The following is a 16,629-nucleotide window of genomic DNA, read 5'->3' as shown; positions in this document are numbered from 1 at the left end:
CTTGCACTGTATGAGAAAGGAACAACATTGATTGACTCCATTGAATCCATTGAGTCACACTCAAGACGATTTGCTGGCGACCGTTTTGACCAGGACAGTCTAAACGTCCTGCAAAAGTTGGAAAGAGCGCTTCTCATGGGGGAGTTGGATGAGTCTCTAGATCAGTACCCTGAGCTGAACATAGATTCTCTTTCAGTGTGGTTGCCTCTCTTTCGCAACAAATACCCCTGTAGCAGCAGTGGAGAGGCAGCAGAGGTCCTCAGGAGGCTTTCAGGGGAGGTGCGGGGGTTGACCAAGTTGAGGTGCTGATCAGAATTTTGTTTGTGGTGCCAGTGTCTTCATGTGAGGCTGAGAGGAGTTTCAGTGCACTCCGCAGGTTGAAGACTTGGCTACGGGCCAGCATGGGCCAAGAGAGACTGAACGGCGTAGTTGTCTGTAATGTACATAAAGACAGGCTGGACAGTCTCAAGAGGGAAAATATCTGCCAGCAATTTGTTAGATCCATTGAAACCAGCAAACATATGTTCGGTTCTTTTGTTCAGTAGTGTGTATAGCAGTGGTTCTCAACCTTTTTCGGGTATTGGGCAAGGTTTTGAGTGGTCCTCAGGGACCTCCACCCCTCTATATTATATGTAAAGTTACTGGAATCCTTGTGCTGAATACGTTCATTACACTTTTTTATTTCACGGACATCTTGCAATTACACCAGGGACCCCTGGGGGTCCACGGAACCCTGTTTGAGAACCCCTGGTGTATAGTATGATATTTGTTCTTTTGTTTAGTAGTTTGCAGTTTTTCGTTTTTAGTACATGACAGTACACTTACTAATTATTTATTTTATGTTATTTTATTTAAAATTGCGTACTTTGTGTGACATACTTGTCCATAGCTGCTGTTTGAAGAGGTGAGACACTGACTGAACAATAAATATGTATTTTAGAAGGACATTTTGGTTGATTTACATTTACATTTACATTTAAGTCATTTAGCAGACGCTCTTATCCAGAGCGACTTACAAATTGGAAAGTTCATACATATTCATCCTGGTCCCCCCGTGGGGGGGACCACACACGCACACGCACACATGCACACACAACAAAAACACACACACCACTCCCAACATAAAGTATACTCACTTTTGATTTATTGGAGTTATTCATTGAAGTAGTTATTTCGCTTTTAGAACTGTACTTATTTTGAGCTTTTTGTTCTTGTAAAGCTATTGTAGAAGACTCAGGCCAGTGGCAGATATTTAATGACTATATAAATGTATCAGAAAAAGTCTAATTAAAAGGTCAATTCAATACTGAGACCAACTCTGTGAGGGTTCTCAATGGAGATTATTTTAGATGAGATCGCACCATGTTCATTGTATTTACGAAAACTGCACCCATACACAGTGTACAGTACCATTGCCACCTACTGGCCTTTCTTGGTATTGCTGGTTGTAAATACATACTGGAATGATAAGGAACACTGCTATAACTATTATTATTATTAGTATTATAACGATGTAAACATTTGAACAAGTTGGGACAACCCTTCAGTTAACTACCTATCAATTATCCAGTAGTAGTAATTATGGATCCTCAATATACATTTAACATATTACAATGTAGGATATGTGTTACTTTTGGTGTCCCCCTCAGGAATTTGCTCTTGAGAAAATGTACTTGTCCCCTCCAAAGTTGATATCAGATTTTCGCCCCTGCCTCCCGTAGTAAAATAATGGACAACAATACTTAGGCTTCTACTTCCAGCGTATACATACTATATACTTTTTACGGACACGGTATGTTTTGCATTAGATATCTTTTTGTTCGTTTTTGTCCGACCCTTCAGCTACCCGCAACCCCTCCCATCTATCTCTAATGTCCATACATTTTTCAACTGTGCTGTAATGTTTCACAAAAGCTCTGAACCTTTATATTCTCATAGTTTCTACAGAATGTAAATTAAAGATGAACATTTTTACTAAATGTATTATTATATTATTTATCGATTGACTATGGCTTTTCAAGTCACCCAGCACTGCTATTTGCAGGTTTAGTTCCAGGTAAATGTTGCAATTCTTCAGCCGTTCCTAAACGTGCAACCGAAAACAAGCTACAGTTACGTCATTTAACTGAGGCTGTTATCCAGCGCGATTTACCGGAGCAATTAGGGTTAAGTGCCTTGCTCAAGGGCACATCGACAAGGGCTCTTAACCACTAGGCTACCTGCCGCCCTACATATGGGCAGTACCAAAACAAGTGATCTAATGATTCTGTCTCTTCGCAGCAAAATCTGAAGAACTGGGATTGGTTGTATCCCTCATACACATAACATTCTATTGGTTGCAAGAATTTTGTATATTAATTTAAATGGGAAAAACTCCTACCATTTTAATACAGTGTTGTTTTGTGTATCAGTTCATAAACCACGTGCCATGGAATTGGCACATTGAAAATCTCTTCCCAACTATTTTGCGTCCTGCATGGCGCAACTAAAAATGTTTTGGTCCTTAAATGAAACTGATATACTTTTTTAAAATCACAATTCTCTTTAACCAAGTTTGGTCTTTAATGTAGGGCCGACAGACAATTTCCTTACCTTCTTCCCCTTCCACTTGCCTCTTCCATTTTTGTGGTAATGCTGCACTCAGTTGGTTGTAATTTTGGAAAGAGCAGACATTTCCATATATTTTTGTAGCTGCACGTGTGACATAACGCCAACAGTCATATTTATGATATCATTAACACAGATTATATATATTTTTTAATTACCAATTACTATATTTGAGTTTAACCATAACATTTGTTATAATATTTGTTCTGTCTTTTCTGATTCTTTAAAGTGAAATTGCAACCAGCTTTCTATAGCCTGTTTTAAAAATAGGGATATTCTGGAGATGATTTTATTTTCAAATAACCAAACGTGAGAGGTTGTAATCTGAATAAAGGGAAAATTGCTTTTTTTTAACACGGGGTGAGCCATTCTTACTAATTGAAGTACCATTTTTGTATGACTGAAGCCTTTAGTGAGAGTGTCACGTCTGCTCCTCCCCCCTCCTCCTCCCGTCGTCACGCACTCCTATCATCCATTACGCACACCTGCCTTCCCTCGTCACGTGCATCAGCGATATTGGACTCACCTGGACTCACTCATTACCTGTTATTACCTCCCCTTATATTTGTCAGTTCCCCAACTCTGTTCCCCGCTTCTGCATTGATTGTTTCTTGTCTTTGTTTTCTTGTATGCTGACGCTGTTCCTGTCTCGTTCCATGTCCGTTATTTATTAAATGTTTGACTCCCCCTACATGCTTCGTCTCTCCAGCGTCATCCATGTGACAGATAGGTTCAATGCTTTAATATTTAATCATTTCAGCCCTCCGAATTCATATTCATTATATAAATAGGCATGTTTAGTTTTGCCTTGCTTGCCATTCCAAATAAAGTGGAATATTTTTTTGTTCATAGATATATATTTTTTTAAGTCGTTCGATGTCGGCAGGGCCATAAGTAAATGGCCCTGGGATAACGACTAAATCATTTAAGATGCTAGTTCATGTAGCTTGACCTAGGGACTCAGAAATAGGTTTGAAATATAGCTCTCCCTTTCCTATTTTAAACAAACTCTCATAATTAAAACATTTACGAAGAAATATCACACTTTTTTTCCCCCTTGTACCTATACGAAACATAAATTCCCCTCACCTCAATGTTTCGTTGTGCTGACATGAATTGACCAGGTGAATGAGTTCTTTCGAAGAATTCACACATTTGAACTTAAACATTACACAGCGCCATTTAGATTGGTAGTAATTAGCACTGTGACAACCAACCCGTGAGGCAACCACCCCCGGTCTCCCCTAATCTTACCACAGCATATCGGTTTATCATTACATATACCAGAAAATTGGGCCAGACGGAGCAACAAACTATAGCTATACATTATACCCTTTTTATTTTTCTGTAAAGAAACTAACTGTACAGGTATTTCACTGATATGCCATTCAGTCATTCAACACTAAAAAGCAATGTCTGTCTCCCTTTCTCTACCCCCTCCCATCACCATCCTACCCACCTCAGGAAGGCCATTTAACTCCACCAGACTTTAAAAGAAGAAAGAGTGCACAGGTATGAGACCAATCTTTCAATATACCACATCATCTGGATTAACAGCCAAATTTAATTAGACTATTTAGTTGTACAAATGCCCTCAAATGCTTACTACATCCACATCATACTGTATATCTATATAACAGTTCACCCACATCATTCTATGTAAAAATGACTTTATAATAACTGAATAAAAAAATCAATCCTTGCCTTTATCAACCAAATATAATCCAGGTCCCCACGAATGAATAGAATGGTAACACATCATGGCAATTCGGCTTTTCTAAGTAGATGCTTATAACATACTGGGCATGGAAAGATGTGGGACCATTGAAAATGCAAAGAAAGTGCTGCATCGTCATAGCATCTGAATACATGTTGTTTATGAACGTTAGTCATGATTCAGTTTTATTGCAACATCTAAGCTTGACAACGGCTTAGCCTTAGCCGTCAATATTGGGATGTTTATACGGGCATGAATTTATATTTCTTGGGCGTGATCATACTTTGACCAATGATCATTTTTTTTGTCCATGACCTTACCATATTAGATAAAGAAGAGTCTATTATGTGACTGATATATGTACAACTGGTCTGTCTATTTTCTCCTTTCTAGGCCACCAAGAGAGCACTGTTTCCCTCCAACCAATCAGCGGGCTCAATCACAGGTGTGTACACCAATCACAACTCAATGGAATCTTTCTGAATCCTTTAGACATGACTATCTGGTAAAGGAAGGGGATGATGTCACTCTAACCATGTGCTTTTGTTGCTATAAGGTTTTTGACCCAAAACGTCTTTGTTTATCTTTACTTCAGAATCTGAAGAGGATGATGGTGAGGAGGAAGAGGAGGAAGAAGAAGAAAGGCAGAAAAGAGAGGAAGGAGAGAGAGGAGAGCAGGCAAATACTGCTGGAGGAGAGAGCAGTACAGGAGTCAGCCATGGTGTTGTGAAAAAGTGTGTCTTCAAAGTCACCTGTGGAGCCATCAATGGAATGCTACATAAGGATCGGTTTGCATCAGGTACATATTTTATTGTCTCAAGGTTTAAAACTTCTTATGGCTGCAATCCCGTTAACGGGATGATATGACAACAGCCAGTGAAAGTGCAGGGCGCCAAATTCAAACAACAGAAATCTCATAATTAAAATTCCTCAAACATACATGTATTTTATACCATTTTAAAGGTAATCTTGTTGTTAATCCCACCAAAGTGTCCGATTTCAAATAGGCTTTACAGCGAAAGCACCACAAACAATTATGTTAGGTCACCACAAAATCACAGAAAAACACAGCCATTTTTCCAGCCAAAGACAGGAGTCACAAAAAGCAGAAATAGAGATAAAATTAATCTCTAACCTTTGATGATCTTCATCAGGTGACACTCATAGGACTTCATGTTACACAATACATATATGTTTTGTTCGATAAAGTTCATATTTATATCCAAAAACCTCAGTTTACATTGGCGCCATGTTCAGAAATGCCTCCAAAATATCCGGAGAAATTGCAGAGAGCCACGTCAAATAACATAAATACTCATCATAAACTTTGATGAAAGATACATGTTTTATATTGAATTAAAGATACACTTGTTCTTAATGCAACCGCTGTGTCAGATTTCAAAAAGCTTTACGGCAAAAGCACAATATTCAATAATCTGAGAACAGCGTTCAGCTACAAAAGGAAGCCATACAGTTACCCGCCAAATTGTGCAGTCAACCAAACTCACAAATAGTATTATAAATCTTCACTCACCTTTGCTGATCTTCATCGGAATGCACTCCCAGGACTCCCACTTCCACAAGAAATGTTTGTTTTGTTCGGTAATGTCCATCATTTATGTCCAAATAGCTATTTTTGTTAGCGTGTTTGGTAAACAAATCCAAAGTCAGGAAGCGTGTTCACTAAAAGCAGACGAAATGTCAAAAAGTTCCGTAACAGTCAGTAGAAACATGTCAAACGATATATTGAATTAATCTTTAGAATGTTTTTAACATAAATCTTGAATAACGTTCCAACTGGAGAATACCATTGACTTCAGATGTGCGATGGAACAGAGCTCCCTCTCATGTGAACGCGCATGGTCAGAGCATAGTCACCTCATGGCAGACCTGACTAATTCCTGTCTCCTTCGGCTCTACTTCACAGTAGAAGCATCAGACAAGGTTCTACAGACTGCTGACATCTAGTGGAAGCCATGGGAAGTGCAAACAGATCCATTTCCCACTGTGTATTCAATAGGGGCTGGGTTGAAAATCGACCAACCTCAGATTTCCCACTTCCTGTTTGGATTTCTTCTCAGGTTTTTGCCTACCATATGAGTTCTGTTATACTCACAGACATCATTCAAACAGTTTTAGAAACTTCAGAGTGTTTTGTATCCAATACTAATAATAATATGCATATATTAGCAACTGGGACTGAGGAGCAGGCAGTTTACTATGGGCACCTCTGGGCACCCTTCATCCAAGCTACTCAATACTGCCCCTGCAGCCATAAGAAGTTTTAATAAACATAAGACAATCCTATAGCTATTGCCATGTCTCCAAGACTATTGGAGGTACTGGAGACACTTACATGTTGTCAACCCTCTTTCTCTGGCTGCACCTCAAATACTGCCCCCACTTAGTGCTTTTATCAAGCAGAAAACCCATTTCAGCAGATCCACAAGGTCTGCCATGAGATGTGACTGTATAGTTCCCTTAAGGAAAAGCATCTTCAGTCAGACGGCTTACACTGTGAGAGCTTCCCATGTCTGGAACTCACTGCCTTCAGACACACGCAACTGTGCAACACACAACCTGTCTGTAGTTTGTGAGGTGTGTAGATATTGTTTTTTAATTTTCTCTCTTTTGTTTGGTTGCTTTTTGTGTCATTGCTCTGTCTGTCTGCGTACTAAGTGTTAGTTGTCATATGTTGCTCTCTGCTCTGTATGTGCTCATTGTCTGTCTGTACTGCCCAGCGACTACGGTTGAAAATTAGCTGACTGGCTAAAACTGGCACTTTTAATGAAAATGTTCCTGCAAAAATAAACGTAATAAAGTTAAGTAAATTACCCAATTTGAGCTATTTTCGATAATACACTACAGGTTCTTTTTCCATAGCCTTATGTCACTCTGGTCAGCTGTAGTGACCCATATTGGATTTATACTAGGGTTATGATAGGGTTTAATTTGAGTTTTTCCTTTTGCCCTTATCTTCTCTGTTGCCCCAGGGTCGTGTGGAAAGAGCATCCGTACGGAGCTGTGCTGGATGACCCCGGTGAAGTTTGTGACGGAGGGGTCAGCTCTGGAAGATCCCTCCTGGAAGAAAGACATCCAGTGTGACGGGAAACCACTCAGCGTCCTCATCGAGGTACAGAGGGGAAGAGAACAGAGAGAGAGAGAGAGGAAGAGAGATGAGAGAGACAGAATATGTGTGTTTGGCACTTACCAACCTACAGTACCAGGAATGGCTTAAGATAGTCTGGCAGGTCTTTAAGGACCTGTGATAAAAACATTTCCCTTCTTCAAAAACATTTGATTAGTTCTACTACTGTCTTTGTTTGTTTCTAATTTTCAGAGTAAGTTCTTGCACATCCACTCTCTCCTGTGTAAGTGCAAGCTGTGCAGCTCCACGGTCAAAGACCGGGTAAGTTTCCCCCTCGACCCTCGGGAACATGGTGGCACCCACTTACCAATCAGCCAATCACATTGGTTAAAAGAATTCTTCAGTTGTAAAAATGAAATTCCAAGATGTTTCTTAACATTACTGTATAAGGAATGAATGAATGACATTTTTGTGTGAAATCAGTTGGCAACCCATCCCTTACAGGATTAATTGACACATAACAAACATTTCAATGATTCACAGTGATAATTCAGTGATAATTCTTCTGGTGTTCTGCGAAGTGCGCAACGCATAAATAATGAAAAAAGAAATCAGTACATAATAGTAGATAAGGTTATCCAAGCAATAATAATAATAACCCTCGATCAGTAAAAATTATAAAAAATAAATCGAGGAAAATTCAACAGAAGGTATTTAAACCTGGTCTCGCACAAAGAGAAGATTCAAGTGTGAGACAGGCCTACAGACACACACGTGCACTTTGCTATATAGGAGTTAAATACTTTTAGAATGTAGTCGCCCTTATAGGTCGCCCTTTTTCTTTTATCCCAGGCTTTATCAAAAAATTCAGCAAACAGAAATACACCCCATGGACAAAAAAACCATTTAAGTTTCTCCTCATCGCTCAGCCACATATTTCCAGGGTATATCTGGTGGGCTTTCTGGAATAAGGAAAGTGTATATATCGTGTTACAAAGTGCAATAGATTACAAAATGAATGTTATTCTCTATTTCTTCGAGGTCACAATAGTTACATATTTCTTCGAGGTCACAATAGTTACATAGTCTTTCCTCATCCATTTCACCATTATACCGACCTGTTTCAATACGCAGGGGGCAATATCCCTGATCTTACACGTAGTGATCTCTTGCTTTTAGGTAGGTTGTACATAATATACTGTATCTCTCACACACGATTTGGGTTTATGATTAACCTCCCTCACTTATTTCATTTCATATTGCATCATCAGTTGTTTTTTAATAGTGTCTATGTCTCCCTTAATTTGTTTTTTGTACAAATGTTTTCAGTCAGACTGCTGGAAAAGGTCAGACATTTCAGTTGCACAGGCTCCTCCTGTGAAGAGATCCCATTGAAAAACTTTTCTGGCAATCGGCATATCCAACAGTCTATTCCAAAGTCTCACCATACACGCCTTCCATCTCACCTCATAGGGTTCCCAGCCAATGTCCCCAGTTATTGCCAGTATAGGTGCAAACTTGTGGACACCTAAAAAAGAAGTACTCCTTTGAGATACCTCTTAGCAACTCACACACTTGCTGAATAGTCCAGAACAGGACACACATGTCTGATAATGTTTGGAATATAAGGCATAACCAATATCTTTGAGTGTTTCTGTTTTTCCTATAAATCCCCCCAAAAGCTCTACATGCTGAGTCAGCCAGGGCAGATGTGCCGTATTGAAAGGTCATACAGTATGTTCATCAAAATAAAGACCCAAATATTTATAATTGCAAGTAAACTCAAGAATTTCTTCACCACCACAAAACTGAAAAACTTATCTTAGTACTTGGATTTCTAAAATGCATTAAAAAAATATATAAATAAAAATCATGATTCTCCATCTTTTGCACCAATTGACTGCACATAATAACATTTTCCGCAGGTCTTGTTCAGTTTCTGCCATCAAAATAATATAATCCGCATTTCAACATCATATCTTACTCCAGTATTTAACTGTTTAATTTATTTGGCCAAATCATTAACAAACATAGCAAACGGAATCGGTGATAAGGAGTCTCCTTGTTTTACACACGAGGGTGTGGGAAACCAATCTGTACGAAATTCGTTAACACACAAACATGAAGTTGGTGCTTGATTGCTAACCAATCTCTTCTCTGTCTTGGCAGCATGATGAAGACAACGATGACGACTGCTTCATCTGTAGAAGCCAGGGCAGCGTGATATGCTGTGATAAGTGTCCTCGCTCCTTCCATCAAAGATGTCATCTTCCTAATGTGGATGATGCTATCCTGGGGTGAGAATAGTTGTTGAGGGTTGATTAGAGAGAGAGAGTAAGATAAATACATTTGATACAAGAGAGGTCTGTTTGTTCTGTGTAGGTAAACTTAGCTCTCAGCTAATTTGTGCACTATTGAAATGTGTGTTATCACAGGGATAATCGTACGTGGATGTGTACATTCTGTGTTCTGGGGGCCAGTCAGTTGTGGCGCTACCCCAAACAAATTACCTACCAGGAAGCATTGACCTGCCGAATCTCTGACCACCTACTGGTAAGGAGCCTGTATTAATGACTGCTACAATTGGGCCAATTGCCACCAACTTCCTTCAATCAATCAATTACTCAACCTATCCGTCTGTCTGTCCATTATGGGCATCACTATATACTTGACATGAAATAATTATTCAGAATTAAATGTAAACAATCTCTGACCAGTCACGTTTACTCCGACAGGAATGCCAGTACCTCCTGCTGTGTCTGTACAAAGCAGACGAGGACAACATCTTTGTGACAGATCCTTGCATCAATGTAAGTTTGCTTGGTTCTCTCTCGCTCTCTGTGCGTGTGTCATAGTTCACATATATCTCCGTCTGTGTGTTTCATTGACAGGTGAGAAACTACACCAGTGTGATAAAGACTCTGATGTGGCTGGACAGGGTTGTGGAGAAGCTGCAGCAGAATCTCTACAAAACAGTGCAACTCTTTGTGTCTGACGTGTTGCTTATCTTCACCAACTGTGCCACATTTAACAGGGTGAGACTGCATTACTGCAGTATCCAATGTGAAGACTCTGGGCTAACATTTTGAAAGAAAATCTTGGAAATATGCTCGTCAACTTTACTTGTGCTTGAATGCACGAATAACACTTTAACAATGTGCCTTTGTTTAATCCATAACAAAGCTGCATTAGGCTAAATGAGTTATGTTTATTGCATTTCTAGTTTGTTTATTATGTTTGCTATACAAATGTGTGTCTTTTTTCCCTGAAGGATAATGCAGAGTTCCGGGAAATGGGCGAAAGATTGAAGGATCTATTTGAGAGAGAGTTCAAGAGTACATTCAGCATCCAACTTCAGCATCCAGCTGCATCCAACAGCCAGTAGAGCCTTCATCAAGTCTGTACTGTTATCTCACTATGAGACAACGGGGAATATTCACCATGCCCTGGTCTTTCTATACAGCCTTCATACAGACTTGTACCAAGTTGTACAGATCTTATTTTCCATGCATGTACATTATTTTCCATCTAGTCCTTTCATGAATTTCTTTCATTCGTTCTACCAGTTAAAAATGGCCGTGTGATAATAATTGAAATAGAAGGATGGTGATAACATTGCATTTCATACAGCAAATGTTGCTTTGCTAACTTTCCAGGCTTCTTACTTCTGGTTAAGCCATACTAGATTTATGTCCAGGGATTCTGTCAAAAATAAACTAATGAATTTACAAAACATTGTACAACATACTGTAGGTATACTTGTGTAGCCTTTGTGTAGCCTACCAGAATGTGGTTCTGTTGAGGAGAATATCATCAGACAGAGCAGCAGCGCCCTCTTCAGGGCAGCTTGGGCAGCACCACAATTGCCAACAGCGAATCCCCTGGGTAGCAGCGTTGCGCAGACATGCTTGGTCAAGTATGCAGACATTTCTCTTCAGCTTGTTGTAAAGCCACAGGTTCGATAATGCGAATACTGCAATAGTGGCTTATGTTGGGTTTGTAGGCAAATTTCTTTATATCTAATTGAAAGACTAAAACAGCCACATAGGCACATGAGCGGTCCAAGAAAGTGCGTAATGTCATTGAATATCACTGTGAAAAGTGAATTGTGAATTGTGTTAGTATAAAGGCAGGAAGTTGGGCCTTCGGGGGAGGGAGTCCTTGCTAGACGCGGGAGCGGTATAGTTTTTTGACCATACAGACATACATACAGACAGGTCATATTATGTATTTGCCATATCAAGTAATCTATGCTTTAAGTTGATTGGAGAATAATTTTGTTAGATATAAGAAGAATAAACATTTTTTGTTGCACCATATCCCTGGATCTCATTGAATGTTTGGCCGTTTGGAAACGTTGAGTGTGGACTGTATGCGTATGAAACAACCCCGTTTCAGGCTTGGGCAGTGGCTATGGTAAAGAGGAAAGGAAGCCACTACAGCATTCATACAGACTTGTACACCAAATTGTACAAATCTTATTTTCCATGCATGTACATTATTCACTGTCATCGATCGAGTCACTTTATTCATTCCTTTCATTCATTCTAGCAGTCGGAATTGGTGTGTGATAACCATTGAAATAGAATGATGGTGATAACATTGCATTTCATACAGTGAATGTCACTCTCCAAACTTCTCATGTACGTTGTTACCTTCCAGGCCTCTAGACGTCTTACTTCTGGTTAAGCTTTACTGGATTTATGTCCAGGGATTCTCCACAGAGTTGGATTCTCTGAGACCTCAGCTGTCCAGTGGTGCTGAACCTCAGAGTTACCGCTGTCCACTTAGACTAGAGAGATTATATTAACAAATTGTTAAAAAAAATATATATATATAAAAATGATGCCTAAACCCAGAAATGTTCATATGATATTGCAGTGTAAAAAAATGCATTGTATTTGAATATATTTATTATATGAAATATTAAATTATATATTTTTTAAAGACAAAAATACATAGAATGTCACCAAAGATTTTCTAAAACATTGTACAACGTACTGTATGTCTACTTGTTTGACTGTGTGTAGCCTACCAGAATGTGCTTATTTTGAAGAGAATATCATCAGACAGAGCAGCAGCGCCCTCTTCAGGGCAGCTTGGGCATCGTCTGCGTTACGTCTCTGCACTCGTGCAGGGCCTGCGCACGCTAGCACACGTCACCACAATTGCCAGCAGCGAATCCCTGCCCAGAGCTGCGCAGCAGCGTTGCGCAGACCTGCTTGGTGAAATACGCAGCCATTTCTCTTCATCTTGTTGTAAAGCCACAGGTCCGAGAATGCAAATACTGCAATAGTAGCTGATGTTGGGGTTTGTAGGCGAATTTCTTTATATCTAATTGAGAGACTAAAACTTTTTCCTTCTCGTAAGCATTGAGAGAAACAACCACATAGGCAGCCTATTTAGACGGGGTCGAGCGATTCCATACTATAGCCAAGAAAGTGCGCTTGGTAGACGCGGTAATGTCTTTGAATATCACTGTGAAAAGTGAAGACTCCGAGTCCTTTGACGAAGAAGACGAATCATCTCCGCTGCTTTCAGGCAAAAGAGGCTCCGAGTCTGCAGCTCGTCACGATATTTCTCCGGGAGAAGGCGGTCCAATAGAAGACCATGCAGGGTATTCAACACTGCATGGGCGGCTGGCAACTAAAACGACCACCAAACCCATCGTACTGTGTAAGTTGTTGGTACTGTATAATCAGACAGACATGGCATATTTTTCCGTCTTGTCTCACAGGAACTTTAACACTACTATTAGATAATAGGCAGAATCTACCGCACACCCAGAGCTGAGTAGTGAACGTACTGGACGCAGAAGGCAAACCTGGAGAAACAGGAAAAAGTCTGCACACTTTAGAAACATTAGTGCAATCTATAATGAAATATCAGAATTGTATTGACATTATGAGCTGTCGCCAAAATATTTGCTCTATTTGACTGTTTTGCATGTGGCATCTGCCTCTTTCTTTCTGTCCACTAGATCCTGTGAGTGCTGACCGTTTCTTTTCCTCTACTTCTGCAGATGGCAAAACCATCTTAAAGATAGCTCCAGGTGAGTCCTATTTTTCCAATTAAAGATAGAGGGGGAGTAAAATAGAGAGGGATCATAAAATGAATCGAACTACCTCTTCCTATATTTCCTGGTCTAAGAACCTACTGTAGAAGTACCATTTATCTGCAGCACCCAGAACCAAATCTCTTGTGCATGCTGGCTAGCTGGTCGATAACATTTGTATGGTTAACTCTGTCATGAGAGGATTTACATTTTGGTAATTTAGCAGATGCTCTGGACTTACAGTACTTATTAAACATCCCTCCTCTCCTCCTCAGCCCCAGTCATGACCCTCCCGACTCCTCGGCCTCCTCCCCAGGTGTCCCCAGAGTTCTCCTACCAGGCCATCGTGTACCTGATCGAAGCAGTGGGGCGCCGCTGGAGCCTGTATGGGACCCGGGAGCGTTCGCAGCTCTTCCAGAGCGTGCAGAAGGAGTTGGAGGAGCAGGGTCACTGTCTCCCCGTTGAGAAGATCCGCCGCAAGTGGAACAACTTGATCGTCACCTATAAGAGGGTCAAATACAGAGGCAGGGAGACCGGCCAGGCCAGAACCTCCTGGGAGTACTTTGAGGTACTTGTTTGTTTTATAATAATAGACTTGTGTTGTTTAGCAAGAAAACCGATGCTTGTGGCTCTTCTGGGCAAAACAGACATGGTTGGCTTAGAATCATAGGATTATTGAAATTGTATTTAGTCTCCATGAAAACATGCAAGCATTTGCACAGTAAGCACTTTTTGTCCCTCAAATACATTGTGACAGTTGTTAGTTAGCTAGCTAGCAAATTTGAGCCATATTATCATAGACGTGGTATAAGTCAAAACACCTTCAAACAAGAAATGCTATCAAGAACAAGATACAATTAACTGAAACAAGCCACCTACGATTCCCCACATGGCAGTTTCCTGTCATTGTTGCTGTCTGGCTGTTCAGGATCACAGCAACTCACAGCCTTCTACTCCTGCGTTGCTCACGCATCATTTTCGTGACGTTGTCAGGCAGCCGTCTATTCATTTTGTTAAATGTTGTTATTGTGGTCTTCTGGTGAATGCTCAACAATTCTAGTGACATTGTGGGTGTACTATGAAAGTGAGAAACAAGATTGTTATAAGCTGCCCAAGGGTGCTGACAAGACCTTCTTATCTCAACATTCCATCTCTCTTTGTGTGTCTCTCTCTCTCTCATAAGATGATGGATGCCATGCTTGGTGACACCATCGGCGCGGAGACCACTAGCAGCCCTACCCTAGTAACCAGCATCCCTAAGGTGAACGTCGCCACGGAAACCACCAAAACAGAGCAGAAGCCCCTTCTCCTTCCCCATGGCAACCTCATCACTGCCTGCACTCGGACACTCACCCTTGTCCCCTCCTCCCTCCCACTCCACACACCAGTTTCCTCCACCCTCCCTCTCTACACCTTTGTCAGATCCCTCCCCACCCCTGTCTGCTCCTCCCTCCCTCTATCCAACCCTTTGGACACACCCTCCCCCAGAATAGCTAATAACACAGATCCTGTACAGCCAAACCCCTCCCCTGCTCCGGTCGCACAGCCCCCTGCCTCCCGTCACATCCCCTCCAACCTCAGCCGCGTGCACCTCCGCAGAAAGAAGCACGGTCGCTTCTCCTGCTCCTCCATTACCTCCCTTCTGGCCCAGCAGCAGAAGCGAGTAGAAGAAGGCACCTCCCTGCTGCAGGAGTTCCTGAGGAGGCAGGAGGGGCATGCCAAGGAGGAGCAGGTCCGTCGCAACAGGGCAGAGTCCCGGGGGAGGAGGCGCGAGAGGAGGGAGGCACGCATGGCAGAGTCCCTGGGTAGGATGGCCACAGCTCTGGAGCTGCTCTCCTCCAAACAGGACACAGTCATTGCCCTACTGCAGAGACTGGCCGAGAGAGACAGGAAGTGACAGTCATCGCCCTGCTGCAGTGTTGTCTCTAACTTCTATAGCCCCAAAGCCATAATTATGGCTAAACCCTGCCTACACCTGCATTGCTTGCTGTTTGGGGTTTTAGGCTGGGTTTCTGTACAGCACTTTGAGATATCAGCTGATGTAAGAAGGGCTATATAAATACATTTTATTTGATATTTTTACTATTTATCTTCTTCAAATGTTATTTTAAACCTAACATTAACCACACTGTTAATATTATGCCAAACCTTAAATTAAGGACAAAAAGCTTATTTTTGTTCTCATGAATTTTTACTTTGTGGCTATATAATCTAGTGGAAACCCTTCTGCAGAGACTAGCTGAAGTGACACTGTAATCGGCATACTGCATAGACTGGCCGAGAGAGACGGGGAGGCTGACTCGGCATGCGACCGAAGTGGCACTCTTTTTCCCTATATATTGTGCTACTTATGAGCTAAAACCCACCTGGTGTCCCAAGTCAAAATCGGTCCCTGATTAGAGGGGAAGAATGAAAATTAGCAGTGGAACTTGGTTCGAGGTCTATATTTGAATTTGCCTAATGTAAGCAATAGGGTTCCATTTTGGATGCAGACTCGGATAATGTTAATTTTTATTTAACCAGGTAGGCTAGTTGAGAACAAGTTCTCATTTGCAACTGCGACCTGGCCAAGATAAAGCAAAGCAGTTTGACACACAACAATACAGAGTTACACAGGGAATAAACAAACAATCAATAATACAGTAGGAAAATCTATATACAGCATGTGCAAATGAGGTAGGACAAGAGAGGTAAAGGCAATAAATAGGCCATGGTGGCAAAGTAATTACAATATAGCAATTAAACACTGGAATGGTAGGATGTGCAGAGGATGAATGTGCAAGTAGAGATACTGGGGTGCAATGGAGCAAAATAAATAAATACAGTATGGGGATGAGGTAGATTGAATGTGCTATTTACAGGTGCTGTGAGCTGCTCTGACAGCTGGTGCTTCTAGCTAGTGAGGGAGGTAAGATTTGATTGTGTTGTAGAATTTACAATGGAATAACAATTTTGATTGATTAAATGGTTTATTCATTAATGATTGATCATGATAATCAAAGTAAAACAGCATTTGGTTGCAGCATTTACTGTTGGAGAAACCGGTGTGGCGAGTGGAAACCACCATTTAGGCCTACACAGATGGATAAAGATGGTGAAATAGTAGGTGAAACTTATACTTACTAGTCTGGCATCTGGTCCAACCAGTAACTCCCAAAACAC

The 16,629-nt window shown here is 41.0% G+C and overlaps 2 protein-coding genes across 3 annotated transcripts in view; both read left to right on the top strand.

Moving 5' to 3' along the window:
- LOC139565501 (chromodomain-helicase-DNA-binding protein Mi-2 homolog) overlaps positions 1-11,731 on the top strand; it is a 39,299-nt gene extending 27,568 nt beyond the window's left edge. Inside the window, exons 8-17 of the mRNA XM_071385901.1 lie at positions 4,072-4,119; positions 4,718-4,769; positions 4,920-5,123; positions 7,318-7,457; positions 7,665-7,733; positions 9,582-9,709; positions 9,848-9,965; positions 10,148-10,222; positions 10,304-10,447; positions 10,684-11,731. Of these exons, the coding sequence (XP_071242002.1) occupies positions 4,072-4,119; positions 4,718-4,769; positions 4,920-5,123; positions 7,318-7,457; positions 7,665-7,733; positions 9,582-9,709; positions 9,848-9,965; positions 10,148-10,222; positions 10,304-10,447; positions 10,684-10,797 (1,092 nt within the window). The 3' untranslated portion in view covers positions 10,798-11,731. The remainder of the gene's footprint in view (positions 1-4,071; positions 4,120-4,717; positions 4,770-4,919; positions 5,124-7,317; positions 7,458-7,664; positions 7,734-9,581; positions 9,710-9,847; positions 9,966-10,147; positions 10,223-10,303; positions 10,448-10,683) is intronic.
- Positions 11,732-12,636: 905 nt separating this feature from the next.
- On the top strand, positions 12,637-15,547 carry LOC139565297 (uncharacterized). Of its 2 annotated transcripts, none has more exons than XM_071385508.1 (4): positions 12,637-13,088; positions 13,393-13,464; positions 13,743-14,035; positions 14,651-15,547. In XM_071385508.1, the coding sequence occupies exons 1-4, from the start codon at positions 12,875-12,877 to the stop codon at positions 15,362-15,364; spliced, it is 1,293 nt and encodes a 430-aa protein (XP_071241609.1). In that variant the 5' UTR covers positions 12,637-12,874; the 3' UTR covers positions 15,365-15,547. The 2 variants fall into 2 exon arrangements, with proteins under 2 accessions (XP_071241609.1, XP_071241610.1); XM_071385509.1 differs by having other exon boundaries at positions 12,736-13,088; positions 13,435-13,464.
- Positions 15,548-16,629: the final 1,082 nt, after the last annotated feature.

This window comes from Salvelinus alpinus, chromosome 36 (genome assembly GCF_045679555.1).
Source record: "Salvelinus alpinus chromosome 36, SLU_Salpinus.1, whole genome shotgun sequence".
NCBI lineage: Eukaryota > Metazoa > Chordata > Actinopteri > Salmoniformes > Salmonidae > Salvelinus > Salvelinus alpinus.
The sequence above is the reverse complement of the archived record's forward strand: the minus strand, read 5'-3'. Positions and strand labels throughout refer to the sequence as shown.

Excerpts from the sequence above, each read along its gene's own strand:
- LOC139565297 (XM_071385508.1), top strand. The coding sequence starts at position 12,875 with ATGTCTTTGAATATCACTGTGAAAAGTGAAGACTCCGAGTCCTTTGAC. Across the intron at positions 13,089-13,392 it reads CACCAAACCCATCGTACTGT|ATCCTGTGAGTGCTGACCGT; the intron begins GTAAGTTGTTGG and ends TCTGTCCACTAG. Across the intron at positions 14,036-14,650 it reads CCTCCTGGGAGTACTTTGAG|ATGATGGATGCCATGCTTGG; the intron begins GTACTTGTTTGT and ends CTCTCTCATAAG.